A 20011-nucleotide genomic window follows, 5' to 3' on the forward strand; every position below is an offset into this window, starting at 1 on the left:
AGACTGCTTGTGGTCTCTGCCTTGTGTCATGACTGGCCTGACAGTGACATCTGGTAATCCCAACGTGATTCAACACCCTTAAGAACATACTTGATCTGGACCCATACGGGCTCCTAGAGACTGGCAGCCATGACTCACTGGGACGTAGTGGGGGAGGCGGCGTTGGTGCAGCTGAGAATGGCGGGTGGAAGCCACAGGGAAGTCCAGACCTGATTTTCTCCTATCAAGACACCTGGAAGTAGGTGAGCCACCAACTAGTAATAATGGGAAATAATTTATCTAATGAAGAAGAGACTGTTTTGGCTACATGGAAAGTTTTGTTAAGAAATAAGGGAATTAATACTTCAGACTATGCCCTTCGTAGTATATTGCTGTGGGCTAAATCACAGGATTTTGGCACTGATCCCGACACAGCATTTAGTGTTAAAGCATGGGAAAAAATCGGGGACAGACTGTAGGAAGTCATCTGAGTGGGAGATAAAACTGTTGTTGATCTAGCTGTGACCTGGGGATTGCTTTTTGAGGCATTAAAGGAATGGAAAACTGAGCGGGAACAAACAGAGCAGGATGTGGATGAAGAATCGGGGTTGATAACAGAAACTGATGAAGGGGATGAGGCAGAGGGGGCCTCTGATGGGGAACTTGGTGAATCTATCCTTGAAGAAGGTGCAGGTGCCATGCAAGTTACCAGGCAGGCTACCAAAGCTTCCAGGAAAGCTGCCAGAGCTTCTGGGCTGGATGCCAAAGCTTCTGGGAAAGCTGCCAAAGCTTCTGGGAAAACTGCCATAGTATCTCCTTCTCAGACTCCTAAACCTCTTTATGTCACAGCTGCGCAGCAGCTCCTGATGGTGCCTGTATACACCACACCACTGCACCAGGTAGCTGAAATGTCTTTAGCAGAGAGAGAAACCCAGCCATCTGCCCCCCTGCTTCCCTCTGCTCTAGCCCAGCCATCTGCCCCTTCGCTCCCCTCTGAGATGCCTGAACAATCTGCAAGGTCGTGTCCTCCATTACCTGACAGTGACAGCGACAGCAAATCAAGTGATGAGTCGCCCGCAGTAACATCGGAGTTGGGGCAGGGAACTGTTGACAGTTCACCTTCTAATAGCTGTAGCCCTACTGCCCCATGGACTTTGCCCCCACGTCAAGTAACTGGGCTTCCTTGAGAGCCTCAGTGTCCTGGGTTGACTATATGATGCTTTTATCCCCAATTATGTTATGTTGAATAATAAGTTTTGCACCTTATATTATGTTGAATAATAAGTTTTGCACCTTTAAGACTGTTCCAGAGAGTGAAGCAGCGGGAGAGAAGAAGCAGCAGGTTTTTTTCAGACACCGTACTCACTCCTCCACATTTCTGCCCCTGGACTGTTGTTGTCTGCGGATGGACAGACAGTGGGACAGAGCTCTCTTTTGCTTTTAGTTAGTCTTAGCTAGCTGAGGCAAAGAAGTTCCCTACTGTGGGGACTTTTGTTTTTTTCCCTTTTCCTTGGAGCTCTTGAAACCCGCTCTGGACTGAACACCCAGGGGAGAACGGGCAGCTGCATCTGTGGCCCACCAGGCCAGGCCTGGCCTGCAACATTTCCAGCACCGGAGGGACTGATCAGAGACAGAGTGAGCTGACCCGCAACCCGGGGAGGGACTTTCTCAGTTTGTCATCTCTTTTGGAGTGGCAAGAGATTTTATTGTTTGATATTGTTAAGGTTTTGTTGTTTAATAAACAGGTTTTTTCCACCTTTCTCCAAGGAGGTATTTTCTCCCAGACCAGTTGGGGGGAGAAGAGCAGATTGGATCTGCTTTCCTACTGGAGCTCCTTTGGGGGATTCTCTCCCAAATTTGCTCTAAACCTGGACACTCAGGAGTTTTGGGAATTTGTTAGGAAGAAAGCAGCTGAAGAAAAGAATTGGGACATGATAGAAAGATTAGGTGCTCCAAGAGTACCTCAGGAGAACAGTGCTAATGCAAATGTTGCCTGTGATAACCCTATGGCTTTTCCAGGTTTTAAAGCAGCTCCTGGAACAGGGCAGGATGACAGTCATCACGTCTTTGCCTGGAAGGTTGTGCAAGATCTCCAATCCAAAGTGGCTCAGTATGGCATTAATTCCTCAGACGTAATGCAATCAATATGTGTAATTAATGCAGATATGCTTGCACCTTATGACATCATGCATATTGCTACTATTTCATTCCAGCCAGTACAATACGGTGTATTTCAAGAAACTTGGAGGCAAGTGGCTGAGCACACAGCTGTAACAAATATGCAGTTGCCTCAACATGACCCTCATCATGCTGTGGGTGTTGATGCCCTACTGGGCACTGGGCCTTTTGCTAACCCAGATTCACAGGCAAGGTGGGATCCTTCAATTTTGGCACAAGCTCAGCAAATTGGCACGAGTGCTTTAATTAAATCAATGGAAATGGCAGCTCCAAAACAGAGATATGATACTATACAACAAGGGATGAGAAAACCATTTTTGCAATTTGTGGAAGAGCTTGCTGCAGCCATTGAAAAACAGGCAGATGATGAATCTTTGCGACACAAATTCTGTATACATTTGGCTAAAGAAAATGCAAACTCAGGCTGCAGAAAGATTATTGACACTTTACCTGGAGAACCCACATTGCCTCAAATGATTACTGCTTGCTCAAAAGTTGGTTCTGTAGACCATAAAATAGCAGCTCTTGCTGCAGTTCTAAGACCTTGATCGAAATGCTATAATTGTGGACAGCAAGGGCAAGTAATGGCACAGTGTAATACCCAGAAAATAACATCTAAATCAAATGCAAGCAGCAACGTTATGTGCAACCATTGTGCTAAATTTGGGCACGGTGCTAAACAATGCAGGAGTAAATATCGTGCAAATGGTCAGCTGTTGCAGGGAAACAGGAAGAAGAGCGCAAAGGGGCATGTGGGAAAACAAATACCCCAAGAACCACAGCAGCAAATGCGGGCCTCCCCAGCACTGCAAAGCTAAACATTTGTGAACAATACTCAGGGGCAACAAGTGGGTCTGCAGGGATTGATATACCCACCGCTGACACAGTAACCATTCTGACAAAAGAAATGTGCAAAGTGCCCCTCGATGCCTATGGTCCAATAGGATGGGGATTGAGTGCGTTTTTGATGGGAAGATCAAGAACTACACTTAGAGGTATTCATGTGCATCTAGGGCTTATTGATGCTGATTATTTGGGACAGATTCATGCTATGGTATCCATTGATGACCCTCCTGTCACTATTCAGAAAGGAACTTGCATTGCTCAACTCGTACCTATTGTGAGTTCTGTTCTGAATACAGTGGACCGAAGTCGTGGCACAGGAAGTTTTGGATCAACAGGGATACCTCAAGTGTTCTGGGCTCAGAAAGTTACGGAGAACCATTCAGAAAAGACATGCATCCTCACCACCAGTGGATGTCATCCAGGAACCATATCAGTAACAGCCTTGATTGACATTGGAGCAGATGTCACAATACTCTCGTGACTTTGCTGGCCTCAATCGTGGCTTCTCACTCATGCAAGTTTTGGACTTCTGGGGTTGGGTGGTGCTACAACAGGTGGCCTGTCAGCCATTGTAATTAATGTGAAACATCCTGATGGCCAACAAGCTAACATCAGACCCTATGTTGCCGATGCTCCTCAAAGTTTGTGGGGACGACATTGTTTATCTCAATGGGGTGTCAAAATTACTACGGATTTTTAATGGGGGCCACTGTGATGCAGGGCAATGAACGTCCAGTTGTAGCCTTGATATGCTTGACAGATAAACCTGTCTGGGTTGACCAGTGGCCCCTTTCTAGCGAAAAGCTTACTGCCCTGCAAGAATTTGTCACAGAACAATTGCAAGCAGGAAATATTGAAATATTCCTGGAATACCCCTGTTTTTGTTATTTAAAACAAATCGGGAAAATGGAGACTTTTACATGATTTACGGCAGATAAATGCTGTAATGGCAACAATAGGAGCTTTACAACCAGGCCTTCCTACGCCTACAATGATTCCACAGGAATGGCAAATAGTTGTCATTGATCTGAAAGATTGTTTCTTCACTATTCCATTGGCTGAGCAAGACAAAGAAAAATGTGCTTTTACTGTGCCTTCCATAATCATGCTGAACCCTGAACCCAATAAAAGATATCAATGGAGGCTACTTCCCCAAGACATGAAAAATTCGCCAACTATTTGTTAATGGTTTGTGGCACAGGTCTTGTCAAAAGTGCAGGAGCAATTTAATAACTGCTACTGTTATCATTACATGGATGATATCTTGTTGGCATCTGATAACAAACAACAGTTATCAGCTCTTAAACAATGTGCTGTGACAAATTTGAAAGCTTTTGGTCTGATCATTGCCCCAGAGAAAGTGCAGGAACACATGCCTTGGAAATACTGGTATGTTAGTGACTAGCACTCAAGTTATGCCTCAACCTGTGAAGTTAGACATTGATGTTAAAACTGCTACTGATGTACAGAAATTGGTTGGTTTAATAGGTTGGATTAGATCATATTTAGGCATAACTAATCATCAGATGCAACTATTGCATGATTTGCTGTCAGGCACCACCTCCTCTACTGATGAGAGGCAATTGACCCCAGCAGCAAAGACCTTTGAAGAAATTGAATTAGCCTTACCACACACATTTGTTAACAGATTAGATACCTATGTTGGTGTTCAAGTGTTTATTTTGAAGGACCATGAAATACCGTGTGGAATACCGTGTCAATGAAGTGATAACTGGGAAGATCAACTGCATATTCTGGAATGGATATTTTTATCTTTCAATAAAGATAACAAAACAGTAAAACCTCTTGCTGCTCTAAAAGAGAGACAAACTCACCAAGTCCCTCTGTCGGCTGTAGCTCAGCTCACTCAGTCCCTTATCAGTCCCTCTGGTGCTGGAAATGCCGCGGCCCAGGCCCGGCCCGGTGGGCCACAGGTGTGAGCTGCCCGTGCTCTTCTGGTGTTCAGGCCAGAGCAGGTTTAAACAGGTCCAAAGAAAAGGGAAAAAAACACCACAGTTCAGGAACTTGTTTGGTTCAGCTAGCTAAAACTAACTAAAAGCAAAGGAGAGCTCTGTCCCGCTGTCTGTCCATCCGCAGACAACACAGTCCCAGAGCAGGAATGTGGAGGAGCAAGTGCAGTTTCTGAAAACAAACTGCATGCTGCTTCTTTACCCCTTCACTCTCAGGACAGGTCTTGAAGGTGTAAAACTTATTATTCAGCATAAACAGAACAGACTGGGGATACAAGCACCAAATAGTCAACCCAGAATATACCTCAGGGACCATTCAGTACTCCTTGATGTCACCAGAAGATAGGATTGAATGCAAAAGATTTTATGGGATTGAAATTCAACAAATCTGCTCTTCCCAAGGAATTCCCATTGTAGGCCTGCATCCTGATGGAGGTTCCTGCCTCTGGGTTTATCTAGGTACCCTCAGAGAACCAGGAAGATGTGGAGCCCCCCAGCCAGATGCCTTCCAACTTGGATCACCAGGACCACGGATCATCAGGGCTCTGCCCAATGGGGGTCACTGGGGATCATCCGATGCGGATCCTCTCATGGGGGATGGAGCTGGAGCAGCGCACAAAGCTCTTCCCACACTCGGGGCACTCACAGGGCTTCCCTTAGTGGCGCCTCCGTTGGTGTCGGGTGAAAGTTGAGCTCAATGAGAATCTCATCCCACACTCCCCACACTCGTAGGGCCTCTCCCCGGTGTGGATGCGCCGGTGGATGGTGAGTTTGGCATTTTCCTTGAAGCCCTTCCCACAGTCGGGGCAGCGGAAGGGCCTCTCCTCTGTGTGAATCCGCTCATGTTTGAGGAGATCGGAGCTCCTGTGAAACCTCTTCCCACACTCAGGACACTCGTAGGGCCTCTCCCCAGTGTGGGTGCCCTGGTGTTTTCTCAGGTCAAAGTGCCACCCATAGCTCTTCCCACATTCCAAGCAGGTGTAGGGCCGTTCCCCCGTGTGGATGACCTGGTGCCGAATCAGGGCCAAGCTTCCTCTGAAGCTCCTCCCACATTCCCCACACTCGTAGGGCTTTTCCCCAGTGTGGATCTTCTGGTGTTCCGTCAGCTGGCACTTGATGCTGAAGCTCTTCCCACACTCCCCACACTCATAGGGTTTTTCCCCAGTGTGGATCCTCTCATGTTTCCTCAGGCCAGAGCTGTATCTAAAGCTCTTCCCACATTCCACACACTCATAGGGCTTTCCCCCAGTGTGGATCCTGTGGTGTTGCATCAGGCTCCCCTTCTGGCAGAAGCTCATCCCACATTCCCCACATTCATAAGGCCGGTCTCCAGTGTGGATCATCTTGTGTTGCATCAGCTGGCCCCTCTGCCTGAAGCTCTTCCCACATTCCCCACACTCAAAGGGCTTTTCCCCAGTGTGGATCCTCTGGTGTTGGATCAGGACAGAGTTGTGGCTGAAGCTCTTCCCACATTCCTCACACTCAAAGGGCCTCTCCCCAGAGTGGATGACCTGGTGCTGCCTGAGGCTGGAGCTCCAGCTGAGACGCTTCCCACATTCCTCATAGGGCTGCTCCCCAGTGTGGATCACCTGGTGCTGGATCAGATCTAAGCTCCGACTAAAACCCTTCCCACATTCCAAGCACTTGTGGGGCTTCTCCCTGCCATGAGGCTTCTCCACCAGCTCTGAGCTCTGGCTGGATCTCTGGCCGCCTTCCTGGCTCAAGGGGGCTCTTTCCTCCCTGCAGCTCCCTGGGCTGGGTTTGCAGCCCCTCCTCGTGCGGAATCTCCAGGGCTTTTCCTCCTCCTCCATCCAGACACGCCCTAGGAATGAAAAATCCTGGTTTGGAGAAAAAAACAAGATGAGAGTGCCTTGGCCTGGGAGTTCCTCCTTGCCCAAGTTCATCTCATTAGGTCATTGGGCATCTTGTGTCTCTAAGAACCTCCAAAACACCACAATTCAGCACAAAAGTCCTCCAAACATCAAGACACAGATCAATAACTTCCCAAACATCAACATTCAGCAAAAGCCTGCTCCAAATATAAAGATTCAGCCCCCACAAAAAAACAAAGCACCAACAATTAGCCCAAGAAAGCTCAGAAACACCAAGATTCACCCCTGGGAAAATTGTGGATCCCAATCCCCGGTCACCTGCTGCATGTGGGGGGGGCAACGCTCCTGGGGCTGGGGTCAGAGGCTGCAGATACAGGGAGAGGTGGAACCTTGTGCTGCTTCCTCTTCCTGTTCCTCCTCCGGTGTCCCCACTCTTCCTCACACTCCTCTTCCTCCTGCTATTCCTCCTTCTGCACAATCCCACCTTCTCCTCCCATGGGCATCGTTTGACCCTTTTGTTCCTCAACCCTGCTTCTCCTTCCCTTCTCCTCCTGCCCCAGGCCCAGCACCCGCTGCCGGCTCCCTCTTGCCCCCAAACCCACAGCATCCCACGGCAGGGGCAGGGATGGAGCTGGGGCAGGTCGGGCTGGGGCAGCGCTGGGCTCTCGGCCGCTCCCGCCCGCACTCGGTCCCCACTGCAGCCGCTCCCGCCAGGACAGCGCGGGGGGGCCCGGCCTTGGCGCTGCCCCACTCCCACCTCCCCAAATTCCCCTCGCATTTGGAGAACAGGGCATGGATGGTGTTGGTGTGCTGCAAAGGGACTGGGTGAGGGGGAGTGTGCAGCAATATGCTTAAGGCAAAAAGCCGCAGGAGGAATCTTTGTGGGAAGGAAAAGGATGATGGAAGCAGAGGAAGAGAAAAATACTGAGGACTGGGATGTTTTTCAGCAGGGTCTTATCCTCAACATTTGCCAGCTGATCATTTGTATCCCCGGTTTCCAGGAGAGGAAAACAAGGAGGTCAGGGTTTCAGGGGGTTTCTCTGTGGGGGGCAGCGGCAGCACCGGGCGCAGAGGTGCGGGACCGGGAGCACGGGCTGGGGGCCTGGGGGGAGCTGCGGGGCCGGGCCGGGGCTGTGGGGCAGCCGGGGCTCAGCGCCGGGCGCTGCCTGACCCCACCAGCCCCGGGCAGGGCCGGCAGTGGCCCCCGGCCCCCAGGAGGCTGCGGGACGCCCCGGCCGCTGCCCGGCCCCGTGGAGCTGCCGGCCCTGCCCGCCGGGGGGCGCCTTTGGACACTGCGGCAGGACAGGGACCGGCTCTGGGATACGGGCTGGGGAGGGCACCCTGAGCACAGGGACGAGGAGCAAGGAACATCTGGGAAATACAGATTGTACATGGAAGGATCCAGATTTTCTTCTAAGGATTTGGTTTGGGTCCTTGGAGAAATGAATGATTTTGCAGAAAACTTAGCAGCTGTCAGAAGGTTAGGGTTAGGGTTGAGTTGCTGATGAGAGCTGATTGCTGGGTGCTTGGGACCTCTGTTTTTTTGGGAGTTTTCCCAGGAGCGGGGGAGGGGGGGACGGGGGAAGGGTGCAGAGATGCCGGAGGATTCAGGCTGGGGGTAGGGGCTGGGCGCAGTTGCTGGCCCTCTCTCAGTTTTTTGTCCCTCTCTCAGGTTTTTGGAGGAAGGCAATTGGAGCCGCTGCTCTTAGGCTGCTCTTTCCACTGCTGCTGACAGAGCCCGTGTGAAAAATGTCTATGATTGGCTTTTCACAAACATTAAAATGAGTATTATACATGTTATATTAGGAAGTTATGCTGTAATAATTTTTTTAAGTAGTGAGTTAAATGTAGTTTTAGGTTATAACATAATGTTAAAATAGAAACTATGTATGTGGGATAGTTTTTTAAAAAAGGAATGAGGACTCACACCAGATAGCAGCCACAGGACACCTAAATCTTTCAGAGAAGAATATTTTATTGCTCAATTATCAGAAGAAATGAACTTGTTCCTGCCTTGCTCAGCCCTGAAGATGCCATCAGGATGAAGAGGAAGAAGCTGACACTGACCAGACAGAATCCTTTGTTGGAATGGAATTTATGTATCACGTATGAGATGTACAAATATGCAATGGGCTATGGTTTTTCACAGTTAATCCTCTATTAACGTGTGTCCGTTTTTGGGCTTACTTTGCCCAGGAAAAGGTACCCGAGCCGTTTGTAACTCTTTGTTTCCATTGTCTTGTATTGTCCTAAATCCTAATTGTCCAAATTTTTATTACTCTAATTGTATTACTATTTTTATAACCATTTTATTACTATTAAACTTTAAAAAGTTTAAAAACAAGTGATTGGCGTTTTTCAGAATTTGGTAGCAGAGGATGGTTACCAACACCTCGCTGCCGGTGCTTCAGGAGAGTCAGAGTGGGGAAGGTGCCCCCTGCCCTCTTCGGCAGCCTCGCTCTGTTTGCCCTGGGGTGACCGGCAGACGCAGGTTATGGTGGACAAAAGGAGACAATAAAACAAAGACAAGGGAAAAAGGCTCCCTACAACCATGGCAATTGGCCCCCTAAGAGTAGTAATGTACACGAAGAACATGGGAAGGAAAAGGGATTGGTAAGTATTTCTCAGGGGGGATGAATGTGAGTGAATGAGAGGCGGGCTGGTTGTGCCAGACCTGCCAAGTGAGTGCTGGAGTCTCCCATGCTGCGTTTCTGACTTTCCGCGGTAAGTGGCCAGTAAAGAGACAAAGTGGATGTTAAAAGGAGTGAGAGAATCCCCCGGGGTAACTGGGACTGGGTCTCAGAGAGGGGCTGGACCCCTTGGAGGAAGGGAGCAGAGGAGTTTCCTAGCCCAATCCACTAGGAAATGGGACAAAAGGGGCTCCTAAAAACCTGCTGGGTTGAGGGATAAGAGTGCCCAAGAGCATCCAGAATTAAAAACTGCTGGGTTGAGGGATTAATATTCCAAGAGCATTCAGGGTTAAGCAAAATTCTGCCGGATTGAGAATATGCTCAAGAGCATCTGGGATTGGACAACACAGGTGGATTGAGAAATAAAAAAATGCCCAAGTGTTGGGGAAGATGAAACAGGAAAGCCTTATAAATATGATTGTCTGGCGAAAGATTTTGACAATATAGAAACTAGAAGCAAGATTGAAATCAAAGCAACCTTTGAGATACCTCAGTTAGTGAACAACAGGAAAACAATGGTGTGGCCCAACTGAAGGTAATCCCCTTTTGATGGAACAATTCCCTCTGCTTGCAGACAGATCCAAGGGTCAGAGCAGATCCTGCCAGCTTGGCAGAAGGGGTCCAAAGAGGAGTTTTTACGGTTTAAAATGTAACACAGTGTGGTACTGTAATGATTCTTATAGGCTGTATGTAAATGCTATAGGACGTGCATCTTGTACTAGATTGGCTGTTGAGAAATAGAACATTCGACACAAAAGAAGATTTATTGTGTTGTAATGGGAACCTTACTCTCTTACGCTTTTGCTCTCTTACGTTTTACTCACTCAACCTCTCATCCTCTCTACCCCTCTCTTCTCTCGGGCCTGCTCCGAGCTGTGCCTGGCAGCTCCAAGCAGGGCCCTGCACCCGGGCCCTTTGCAATAAACCGCGAGTTCCAGGGCCTGGCTGCAGAGATCTCTCGTCTCCGTCCGTCCTGACCATCCTACCCCCTGACACTCCTACACCCAAGAGCATCTGGGGTTGGACAACACAGATGGGTTGAGGGATATCCAAGAGCACCAGGACTGATCAGAAACACCTAAACTTGTAATAGGTGATGTGAAAGTAAAAGGTACCTTATTGTTGTCTTGTTTGTGTGTGAGAGTGAGTCACACACAAAATCAGCCTCAGCTTCCCGGGCAGGTGGGAAGGGGGGGCTGTGGAAAGAGGTGTGTGTGACCCACAAATAAGCCATTGTCCCTTGGGTGGGTGGGGGCTGTGGCAGAGCATGTGTGTGACTGCAAACGGGCCATTGTCCCCCCGGGCCTGTGAGGGGGCCGTAGCTGAAGAGTGTGAGTGACACAAATCAGCCTCACAGGTGAACGGGCACCGGAGGCAGCAGAGTCAGGGCCCTCCCAGGAGGCCGGGAGATACTGAGACCCAGAGGCCAACGCCAAGGGGAGGGGGCCACAGGGACCCGCGATTCTCTGTCAACAGGGATCCACTTTGTGTCCTGAGCGTGTGAAAGAATGTGTGGAAGTGAATGAGAAATAGAAGCGAGTGAATGTAGACAAATCAAAGTATATGTAATGTAGATTGTGTATTTTAAACTTCACTATATCTCCTTGGAGGGAGGTGGATTGCACTGAAAGTAGTGTGAGAAAAAGGTTTTTTATTTTTAAGTGTGTAGTTGAAAGAAAAGTGGTATTTCGGTTGTTAGTGAAAGTGAAAAACAGAGGCAGAAGATGAATAGATGAGATCTTGAAAAATGAGACAGAAAACCAGTAAGTTGGATTACAGGGAAAAAAAAAGAAAAAAAAAGAGGGAATACAAGCATACTAGCAGAGATACCCCAAAATAGGCCTTTGGCAGTTATGTTAGCTAACAGAGATACAACTCCTTGCAAAAGGAGAAAGTACAGGGTATGTAGTAGTTGATGGGAACAACATGCAAACCATGGAAAAAGGGAAATTAACCTTAAACTAGTAAGCTCAAACTCGTGAATTATATACTTGAAAAAGAGCACTAGAATATTTAACACAAAATAAAGGAACCATATATACTGATTGAAGGTATGCCTTTAGCGTAGTACATACCTTTAAAAATTTGGAAAGGAAAAAGATTACTTAATTCAAGAGGAAAAGGTTTAGTACATGAGGAACTTATTTCAGAGGTTTTAGAGGCATTAAAATTACCTAAAAGACATAGCTATAGTACATATTGAGGAACCCCAAAAGGGAAAGACCCCAGAAATAAGAGGAAATAATTTGGCAGATGACGAAGCCAAGGATACAGCAGAAAGTGGAGCTGAGTGAGTTATGTTAATATTAACTCCAAACGAGGAAAAACTGGAAATTCCAAAGTTTAGGGAAGCCGAGAAAAAAGAATTAAACAAGACAGGAAGTGAACAAGATAAATCAGGGAAATGGAAACTTCTTGATGGAAGACAATTACTTAGTAAAATGTGCTTACTAGGAAAATATTAGAAGACATGCATCAGAAAACCCACTGGGGTACTCAAGCTTTGTGTGATCATTTTCTAAGGAACTATGGGTGCACTGGGATTTTTGGAGTAGCAAAGCAAGTTACTGAAAGATGCTTAATTTGCCAAAGGATAAATAAAAAGGTGATGAGAAAAACAACATTAGGAGGTCGTGAGTTAGCTTGTCGACCATTTCAAAGCATCCAAGCAGAAGTTTAGATTTGTTAGGTTCTGGATTTATTTGTAAAAAAACCCGTTTAATCTAGAAGAAAGAGAATATGCCATAAGTTAGACAGTAGATTTTAGGAGAATAAAAATCTTTAAAGTATCGGAAAGCCCCTAGACAAAACAAGAAAAGAAAAAGAGGAAATGAAAGGGAGGGGAACAAGAGGAAAAGTCAGAAAGAGAGTGGGATCCTCTGCAGCTCTTGCCCCCTCCGTTCGCGGCCGGGGCGCCTGTCCCGGGTCCCGGCTCGCTGCCCGCCTCAGCTCCGCCTGCCCCGGTTTCCATCCCAGGTGCGGGCTCACTGCCCAGGGCAGCTCCACCTGCCCCGGCGCTGGCGGTGAATTTGTGTGCCCTGCTCCCACTGCCCGGCCCGCGGCCGCTCTGCCGGCCATGCTGGGGAAGATGGGGGTTGCTCTGTCCTGCCGCGTGGGCCGAGGTCACCGCGCCGACCGCACCGAGGGCGGGTCCCAGCCATCCCATCCCCGGCTGCCCTGCCCGTGCCAGCTGCGCTGGGCACCGCCGCTGCTGCTGCCGGGGTCTCCCACCTGCCTTTTCTCTGCCGGGAGCTGCCGGATCAGCCGCCATAAGCCATGTGGGGGCTGCCCACGCTCCGGCTCGGTCTCCACGGGAAGATCCCCCTCTGCCGATTCCGGTAGCAGACCCTGCCCACACTCCGACCGAGCCTCGGCGGGATATCCTCCCCTGACCCCGGCCTGCTCCGAGTTACATCCCCTTGGTAATCACAGCTCCAGCTGTTCAGGAAAGCTCTCTCTCTACAGGAAGCGCCTTATCTAAACACTAGGAGCTCAGTTAAAAGGCAGCCCTCTCCAAATTCCTTCTCAAAACACAGGAGAAAGGCTATAGAAGGTAAAAAAGTGAAAGAGTTAGATGAAGGGATTGCTCTATTTCCGTTAAGAGAGGTTCCCATGGCAGGGATGCACTGCCCTGCCCCGCGGGAGCCACCAGCGCCCCTGCCGGCCGTGCCCGGAACTGCACCCAACAGGAAAGCGCCGCAGCCGAAAGGCCGGGACTGGGTCCGGGCTCTGTTTGTTGGCACTGCCGGAGCTGTGGTTGTTTGTTTGCTTTATTATGCACACTAGTAAAGAACTGGTATTCCTATTCCCATAGCTTTGCCTCAGAGACCCTTGATTTCACTATTGTAAAACTTAAGAGGGAGGGGGTTTGCATTCTCCATTCCTAGAGAGGCTTTTTCTGCCTTCCCAAGCAGACACCTGTCTTGTAAAGCAAGACAAACACCCACAGGCACTGAGGGGGGCTGCAGGAGGGGCAGAAGAAGGCCCTGCAGCACTTGGGCACAAAGGCCCAGCAGGTGAGTGCAAGAAGGGAGCAGCAAAAGGCCAAGCTGAAGGCAAAGGCCAGGGCAGAGTTCCTACAGCCCCTGAGGGATCAACCCCAGGGCCCAAGGGGGCCCCAGAACCCAGGGGCACGGGCTCGGCCACAAGCACCCGGCAGAGGCATTGCCCTCCTCGGCAGGGGACAGCCCACCCAAACAGCCCCTGGCAAGGAATCAGGGCTCCAGCTGCAGGGCACAAGGACACTGCAAGCACAGACAGCAGCACCTGCAGGACGAGGAAGTCCACCCCGTGATGGACATGGATTGGCAGGGCTGTCACAGCTCCCATCACACCAGGGACCCTCCACACTGGAGCCCTTGAGAACATTCAGGTGGGTCTGCATTGAGAGGAGGCATTTTCAGATGGACACAGGGGCCTCTCAATCCACTCTGAATCTTAGACCTAAGGGAGGGAGAAATGCCAAAAATGTCTTTGATTATTCATGGCATAAGTGGGAAAGCTGTATGGTTTTATTCAACCACTATTAGTAGATCTGGGAGATGGATTTGAAATGCATGAAGTTTTATTTGCTCCTAATTGCTATCATGATTTACTGGGAAGGGATTTGATTGCTAAATTTGGAACGCAAATTAATATTATAAAAGGTGATACAGAGGCCAGTTCTGTTGTACCTCTGTGTCAAATGTCTGGCCAGGCCTATGCTGAAGTGAACCCTGAAGTGTGGGCAGCCCCAGGGAAATAGGGAAAATTAGATATGGAGCCCCTCCAAAGTACTCTGAAGCAACCAGGACAAGTGGTGTCTAAAAGCAACAGCCTGTTCCAGGGGAGGGAAGGAAGGGGAATCAGACAAAGCGCAGGTCACCGCCCCATGCTCAGCTCAACCCAAGGAGCTGTGGGTGCTTGTAAGAGCCTGGCACTGAAATGCCCTGAGCAGGAAGGCTTCAATATCTTCTGCTGACGCCATGGCACCTAACAGGGCGGCAAAAACAATTCTGACTGCTTCAGCAAGCACTGGATCAGAGATCAAGGTATATTCTCCCACAGGAAGCTGGGCTGGCACAGAGCCTGCCCTGGCACTTTGCTGTTGCCAACACCCAGCCAGGACATCGGCTCCTGCCTAAGGAGTGCAAAGCAGCACCACTGGTGGCCAAGGGGCCCATGCCAAGTGTCCCTGAGGCCAGAAACAGCCGCCAGCACAGCTGAACACGGGGGGACCCCTCAGCCTGGCCTCAGGGGCTCTGAAGCCCCGGAGATTTGCACTTCCCGCCTGCAGCAGGACCATGGGAGCCGCCCCTGAGCCTGCCCTGAAGGCAACGCAGCAGCAGCCAGGGCTCCACAGCGGGCCAAGCCCCTGGGCCTGCCCACAGATCCTCTGCTCAAACCCTCGGAAATCCTGGCCACCCTCCTCTGGCACCTCCAGCCACTGCGGCCAAGCCTTGCTGCCACTGCTGCAGCTTCAGCGCTGGCTGGGCCTGCACTGCCACAGCTGCTGGGGAGCACCACGGCACAATTCCACTCTGGGGCTCACTCACACCCACACTCTGGGCTGCCTAGAATAAGATTACACCATGAGAATGTTTTTTCTAAATAATCCTACTTTCATATTGTCAGTTAGGTTTGGGGGTGAGAATCAGTTTTTATTCTCGGCAGAAGAAGTAGAAAATATCTTTATTGCTTTGGATTCTTTTTCAGTGTGTGTTTGCCTGGCTGGTGGAGATGGCAAAATTTTGGTCCGCATTTTCTGGTGTTTACCTCCAGGCTGCGTTTAGAAGAGCTTTAAAGGTGACCCTTTAACTCACAAACCGTTAATAGAACACTCTTCAAAAAAACCCCCAAAAATTAAAAATACCCCAAACCCTGGCTTTTGGGGTGGGGCGCATATGAGTCATGCTCTGGAAGAGAAGCTTCATTCCAGGCAGCCTGCAGAGGAGCTTTAGAAATGCAAATGAACACTGCTGGGCAAAGCCTGGACAATGTACCTGGGTCTCTTGCCTGGGGCAGGAATTGGGCTCATTCCCTCTGTCCCTCAGCCCAAGCTCTGCCTGCTTGCACTGATGGAATTTGCACAGCTCAAGGCAGAGCCCAGGGTGAGGATATCTGACCCTGCAACAGAAACGGGCGAAGCTGCAAAGGGAAACAGCAAATGAAGAATGTTGGGAAAACTTCACTATAAATAAATGGGGGGGAATCATCCCTCTGCCCACTCCAACATGTGCGGTCACTGTCTGTGTTATATAGGGTGTATTAGAGCACTGAAATGTTCTTGCTACCACAAGTTCAGGGAAATCAGTCGGGAATCCAAGTATTTGATGATTAAATTAGAGAAAAGCATCAATTGATGCAGTCCTGGCTGGACAGAGCAGCCAAAAATGGAGAAAAGATGAAAGGCCAGCAGAACAAATCCTACAACACCATGGACCAGCCCCTGGGAACCCAAACCAATTCATGTCAGGAGCCACAGAACCTATTTCTCATTTCAATGGCATCATTAGATTACAAGCTGCCCTGGGAATAACCAACCAGACAGCTCCAGCTCCTGACCTTCCTGCTGAGCAATCCCTGAAATGAGGAACATTTCAGTGGATTGGTCAGCCGTCCGCGACTGACGGCACCGTCGCCCAATCGCAGCCAGGGGCGGGCTCTGCACACGGCACAGCCTCGCCCCGCGCTCTCAGGGCCCCCCGGGCTGCGTGAGGGCAGAGCCGGAGATGAGGAACAGCCCTGGAACGGGCCCGGGCCCGAGGGGGATTGAGCTGAAAACAGAAACAAACTTCTACGCACCTCCCTCCACGGCTTTCCCGAAGCACTGCGGCTTCTGTGGCTCCGGTCAGCGAGAAGCCCCGGAGCCTCACTACTGCTACCTCTAATTAGGAGCATCAAGGAATCGCTTTGATTTCCCCCAAAAAGGGAAAACTGCCCCAACCCTGTGGATGAGTGGGCACGGGGAGAGATTTCTGACAGAAAACTCCAAAAACTCAGAGCAGGATAATGAGAAGTAAGTGAAGAGCCTTAAATCCAGCCTTCCCCCACGCCTCCCTCCTTCCAGCTGCACCTCCTATCCCGGCAGTGCCGGAGACAGGGAATGGGGCCGTGCTCACTTCATGCCCCGGGGCTTCTCCCTCTGCTCAGGAACGGGAGTCGTTCCCCTGCTGCACCCTGGGCTCTCTCCCACCGGAGACTTCTCCAGGAACTTCTCCAAGCTGAGTCCATCCCACGGGGCACAGCCCGCCTCCAAGTGCTGCAGCGTGGGTCACTGTGCCCCGGGGTCAGTCCTGCCAGGACAGGCTGCTCCAGCGGGGCCCCTCTGGCCACGGGGGCACAGCCTCCTCTCAGGCATCCCCGTGCTCCAGCGTGGCTGCTCCGGGGCTGCAGGGGGATCTCTGCATCCCCATGGATCTGCAGGGGGATCTCTGCATCCCCATGGATCTCTGCATCTGGCACTGCCGTTTTTGGAGGCACCAGGAATAGGCTGAGCTCTGCCTGAAGCTCTTCTCACATTCCCCACACCCTTCCCGGCACAGGGAAGCTTTTACCTCCTCACAGCTCCCCAGGCTGGGTTGGCAGCCCCTCCTCATGTGGGATCTCTGGGGCTTTTCCTCCCCATTGGATTCCTGCGCCGTGGAGCCGTTCCAAATTGCCTCTTCCACGAGGTTCTGTGGCAGGGATTTGTTCTCCCTGGTCTCTGTCCGCAGCTCAGTGCGTGAGTGAGGAAGGACAAGGAGAGGAAGAGACAGGGAGAAGGGAAAAGGAAAAGGCAGGAGGAGAGGAAGGAGATGGGAAAGGAACATAGATGGATGTAGGACAGAATGAGGAGAAGAAGGAGGGTGGACAAGGAGAAGATGGGATTTGCCTCCATGCCAGAGGGAAGGGGAAGGAGATCCCCCCAGTCCATCCCTGGCAGGATGGCGTTGGCAGTGAGGCTGTCCTGCAGCGATGCTGGGCTGGGAGATGGAGCAGCAGGGAAGGGAAAGGGGAAGTGATTCCTCCTGCCCTGCCTGGCTGTCCCAGTCTGGAGCGTCCTGGCGCTGCCGAGGCCCTTGGAGCGTCCGGCACTCAGGAGCCCGGAGCTCACGGCTGCTTTATAAAGCTGACAAAGTCGGCAGGATGGGTCTGGGTATGCTCTGCAGCAAACTGGGTTTATTGGTACAGGAACAGGGGACAGGTAAGGTTCATCTACAACCAGCAAATGTTCATGCACTTCGACAATGACGTGGGTCAGTACAAGGACCGGGAGAGATCCCTCAGCAAATCCAGCACGGGCACAACAGACCCAGCCTGGACACAGGGAGGGAATTTATTACCAACCAAATCACAGCAGCACAAGGAGAAGGGAAAGAAATCTCTCCAGCACCTTCCCCCCACCCAACGGGGATCACCCAGAACAGGGGTCACCAGGGCTCTGCCCAACGGGGGTCACTGGGGATCATCCAGCACAGATCCTCCCATGGGGGATGGAGCTGGAGCAGCACACGAAGCTCTTCCCACACTCGGGACACTCACAGGGCCTCTCCCTGGTGTGCAAGTGCTGGTGAGTGACGATCTCTGAATCCCATTTGAAGCTCTTCTGACATTCCAAGCACTCATACAGGGCCATTCCCCAGTGTGGATCTTGTGGTGCTTGCTCAGGTCGGAGGTCCCACTGAAGCTCTTCCCACATTCCCCACACTCCCAGGGCCTCTCCCCAGGGTGGATGTTCAGGTGTTCCATCAGGGTGGAGCTGTAGCTGAAACCCTTCCCACATTCCAAGCATTTGTGGGGCTTCTCCCTGCCATGAGGCTTCTCCACCAGCTCTGAGCTCTGCCTGGATCTCAGGCTGCCTTCCTGGCTCAGGGGGGGCTCTTTCCTCCTCACACCTCCCTGGGCTGGGTTTGCAGCCCCTCCTTGTGCGGAATGTCTGGGCCTTTTCCTCTTCCTCCATCTGGCCACAGCTTGGGAATGACAGACCCTGGTTTGGGGAAACCAAGGTGGGAGCGCCTTGGAGTAGAGGCTCCTCGTGGCCAGGTCCATCTCTAGAAGTCAGCAGGAGTCTTCTGTCCATGAAAATCCCCACAATGTCAAGATTCAGCCCCAAAAAACTCTCCCAGCAGTTCCCTATTGCTGATCTCTCCACTTTTGGGGTTCCAGAGGTTTCCTTTCCTTAGGATCGTGGGGGTCCAATGGTTCCAGGGCTTCTCCATTCTCTGGCGTCCTGCTCAGGGATGATCCAGGGCCTTTTGGGGGTCCATGGGGGCCCTTCTCCCCTGATGCTCTACTCTGAGATCCCAGGGGTCTCTCCTCTCCAGGCTCCCCCCCTTTCCAGTCTGCCGGGGTCCCCCAGCTCTGGGATCACCCCTCTCTGCTCTCCCCACTCTGGGGGTCCCAGGGGTTCCCCTCCTCTGCTCTCCCGGCGGTCCCCAGGACCAATGTCCTCCCCTGCCCATACTGGGCAATGGCCACGTGGGCCCCCAAAGATCCCCCCAAGGGGCTCAGCTTTGGGCTCCTGCAAGATCCAAACCTACACACACAGAGAAAACAAAACCTCCCAGAGACACCAGATGATATTTGGGGTCAATTCCACAATCTGCGAGCTCCAAACACACCCCAATAAAAAACCCTCTCAGGGACCCCCCGACAGATTTGGGACGAGCTCCCCCTCCCCGCTGAGCTGCAGGACGAGGTGGGGGCGATGGTCCCGTGGCTGCGGCCACAGGGGGCACTGGAACCTCCTGTTCCTCCTGTTCCTGCTCCTGCTCCTCCTCTTCCTGCTCTTCCTTTTCCTCTCTCCCTCCTCCTCGTCCTCCTTCCTAATCCCACCTCCTCCCCAGTTCCTGCCTTCTGTGTATTTAGAGTGGAGGACCTTGCTTGTTTTTAGAACTAGAACAAAGATCCCAGATGGAACAAGGCTTGCTGCTTTTAGTCAGAACTATCAGTGACTAAAGGTCACGTTTCCTTTGCTTTGGTCCTGTCCTTGTTCTCCTCAGTGTTCAGGCTGGGCTATGGGGTGTCCTTGTTTGCTGCATTTTCCGAGTTCCTCTTGCATCCTTTGGCCCATGGGCTGTGCCCTGGGAGGGTTCTTTGTGCTCCTTTGTGACACAGGAGAACCTTCCAGGCGGTTTCTGCGTGAGCTGCTGCTGGGATGTCACAGGAACAGCGCCACGTCCCCGTGGTGTTCCCGTTGCTGTGGGACACGGAGGCCTCAGTGCCCAGAGTGGCTCTGGGCTCGCTGCCGGAGGATCCTCCTGCCCGAGGCATTCTCAGCAGCCAGCCCAGCCCTGTCCTTCTGTGCTTGCAGGGCTACAGGCTGCAGGCGTGTGCAGCGCAGCCAAAATGATCCAGCACGTGGCTGCTGCAGTTTGCACTCTGTACTCTGTGGCTTATTCGGGGTATTTTTTAACCCACTTGGCACGTAAGTTGAGGTTTTCCCTCGGTGCAGCATCTGTGGCTTTGGGCTTGCTGTGTGCTTTCTGTTCTTCCTCTGGAGCTGAGTTGACTTTGGAACCAAATGGCCATGAAAACACCATTGCTTTGGGAGAGC

General features: G+C 51.2%; 1 protein-coding gene and 1 pseudogene across 2 annotated transcripts in view; one reads left to right on the forward strand and one right to left on the reverse strand.

Moving 5' to 3' along the window:
- Nucleotides 1-20011, forward strand: part of LOC143695956 (uncharacterized) — a 758734-nt pseudogene that overhangs the window by 102161 nt on the left and 636562 nt on the right. The gene's annotated exons all lie outside the window — the stretch shown is intronic.
- LOC143695900 (uncharacterized) overlaps nt 5407-20011 on the reverse strand; it is a 139118-nt gene continuing 124513 nt past the window's right edge. The window contains 2 exon segments of the mRNA XM_077191101.1: nt 5407-6632; nt 18089-18278. Of these exon segments, the coding sequence (XP_077047216.1) occupies nt 5543-6632; nt 18089-18278 (1280 nt within the window). The 3' untranslated portion in view covers nt 5407-5542.

This window comes from Agelaius phoeniceus, chromosome 27, assembly GCF_051311805.1.
Source record: "Agelaius phoeniceus isolate bAgePho1 chromosome 27, bAgePho1.hap1, whole genome shotgun sequence".
Taxonomy (NCBI): Eukaryota; Metazoa; Chordata; class Aves; order Passeriformes; family Icteridae; genus Agelaius; species Agelaius phoeniceus.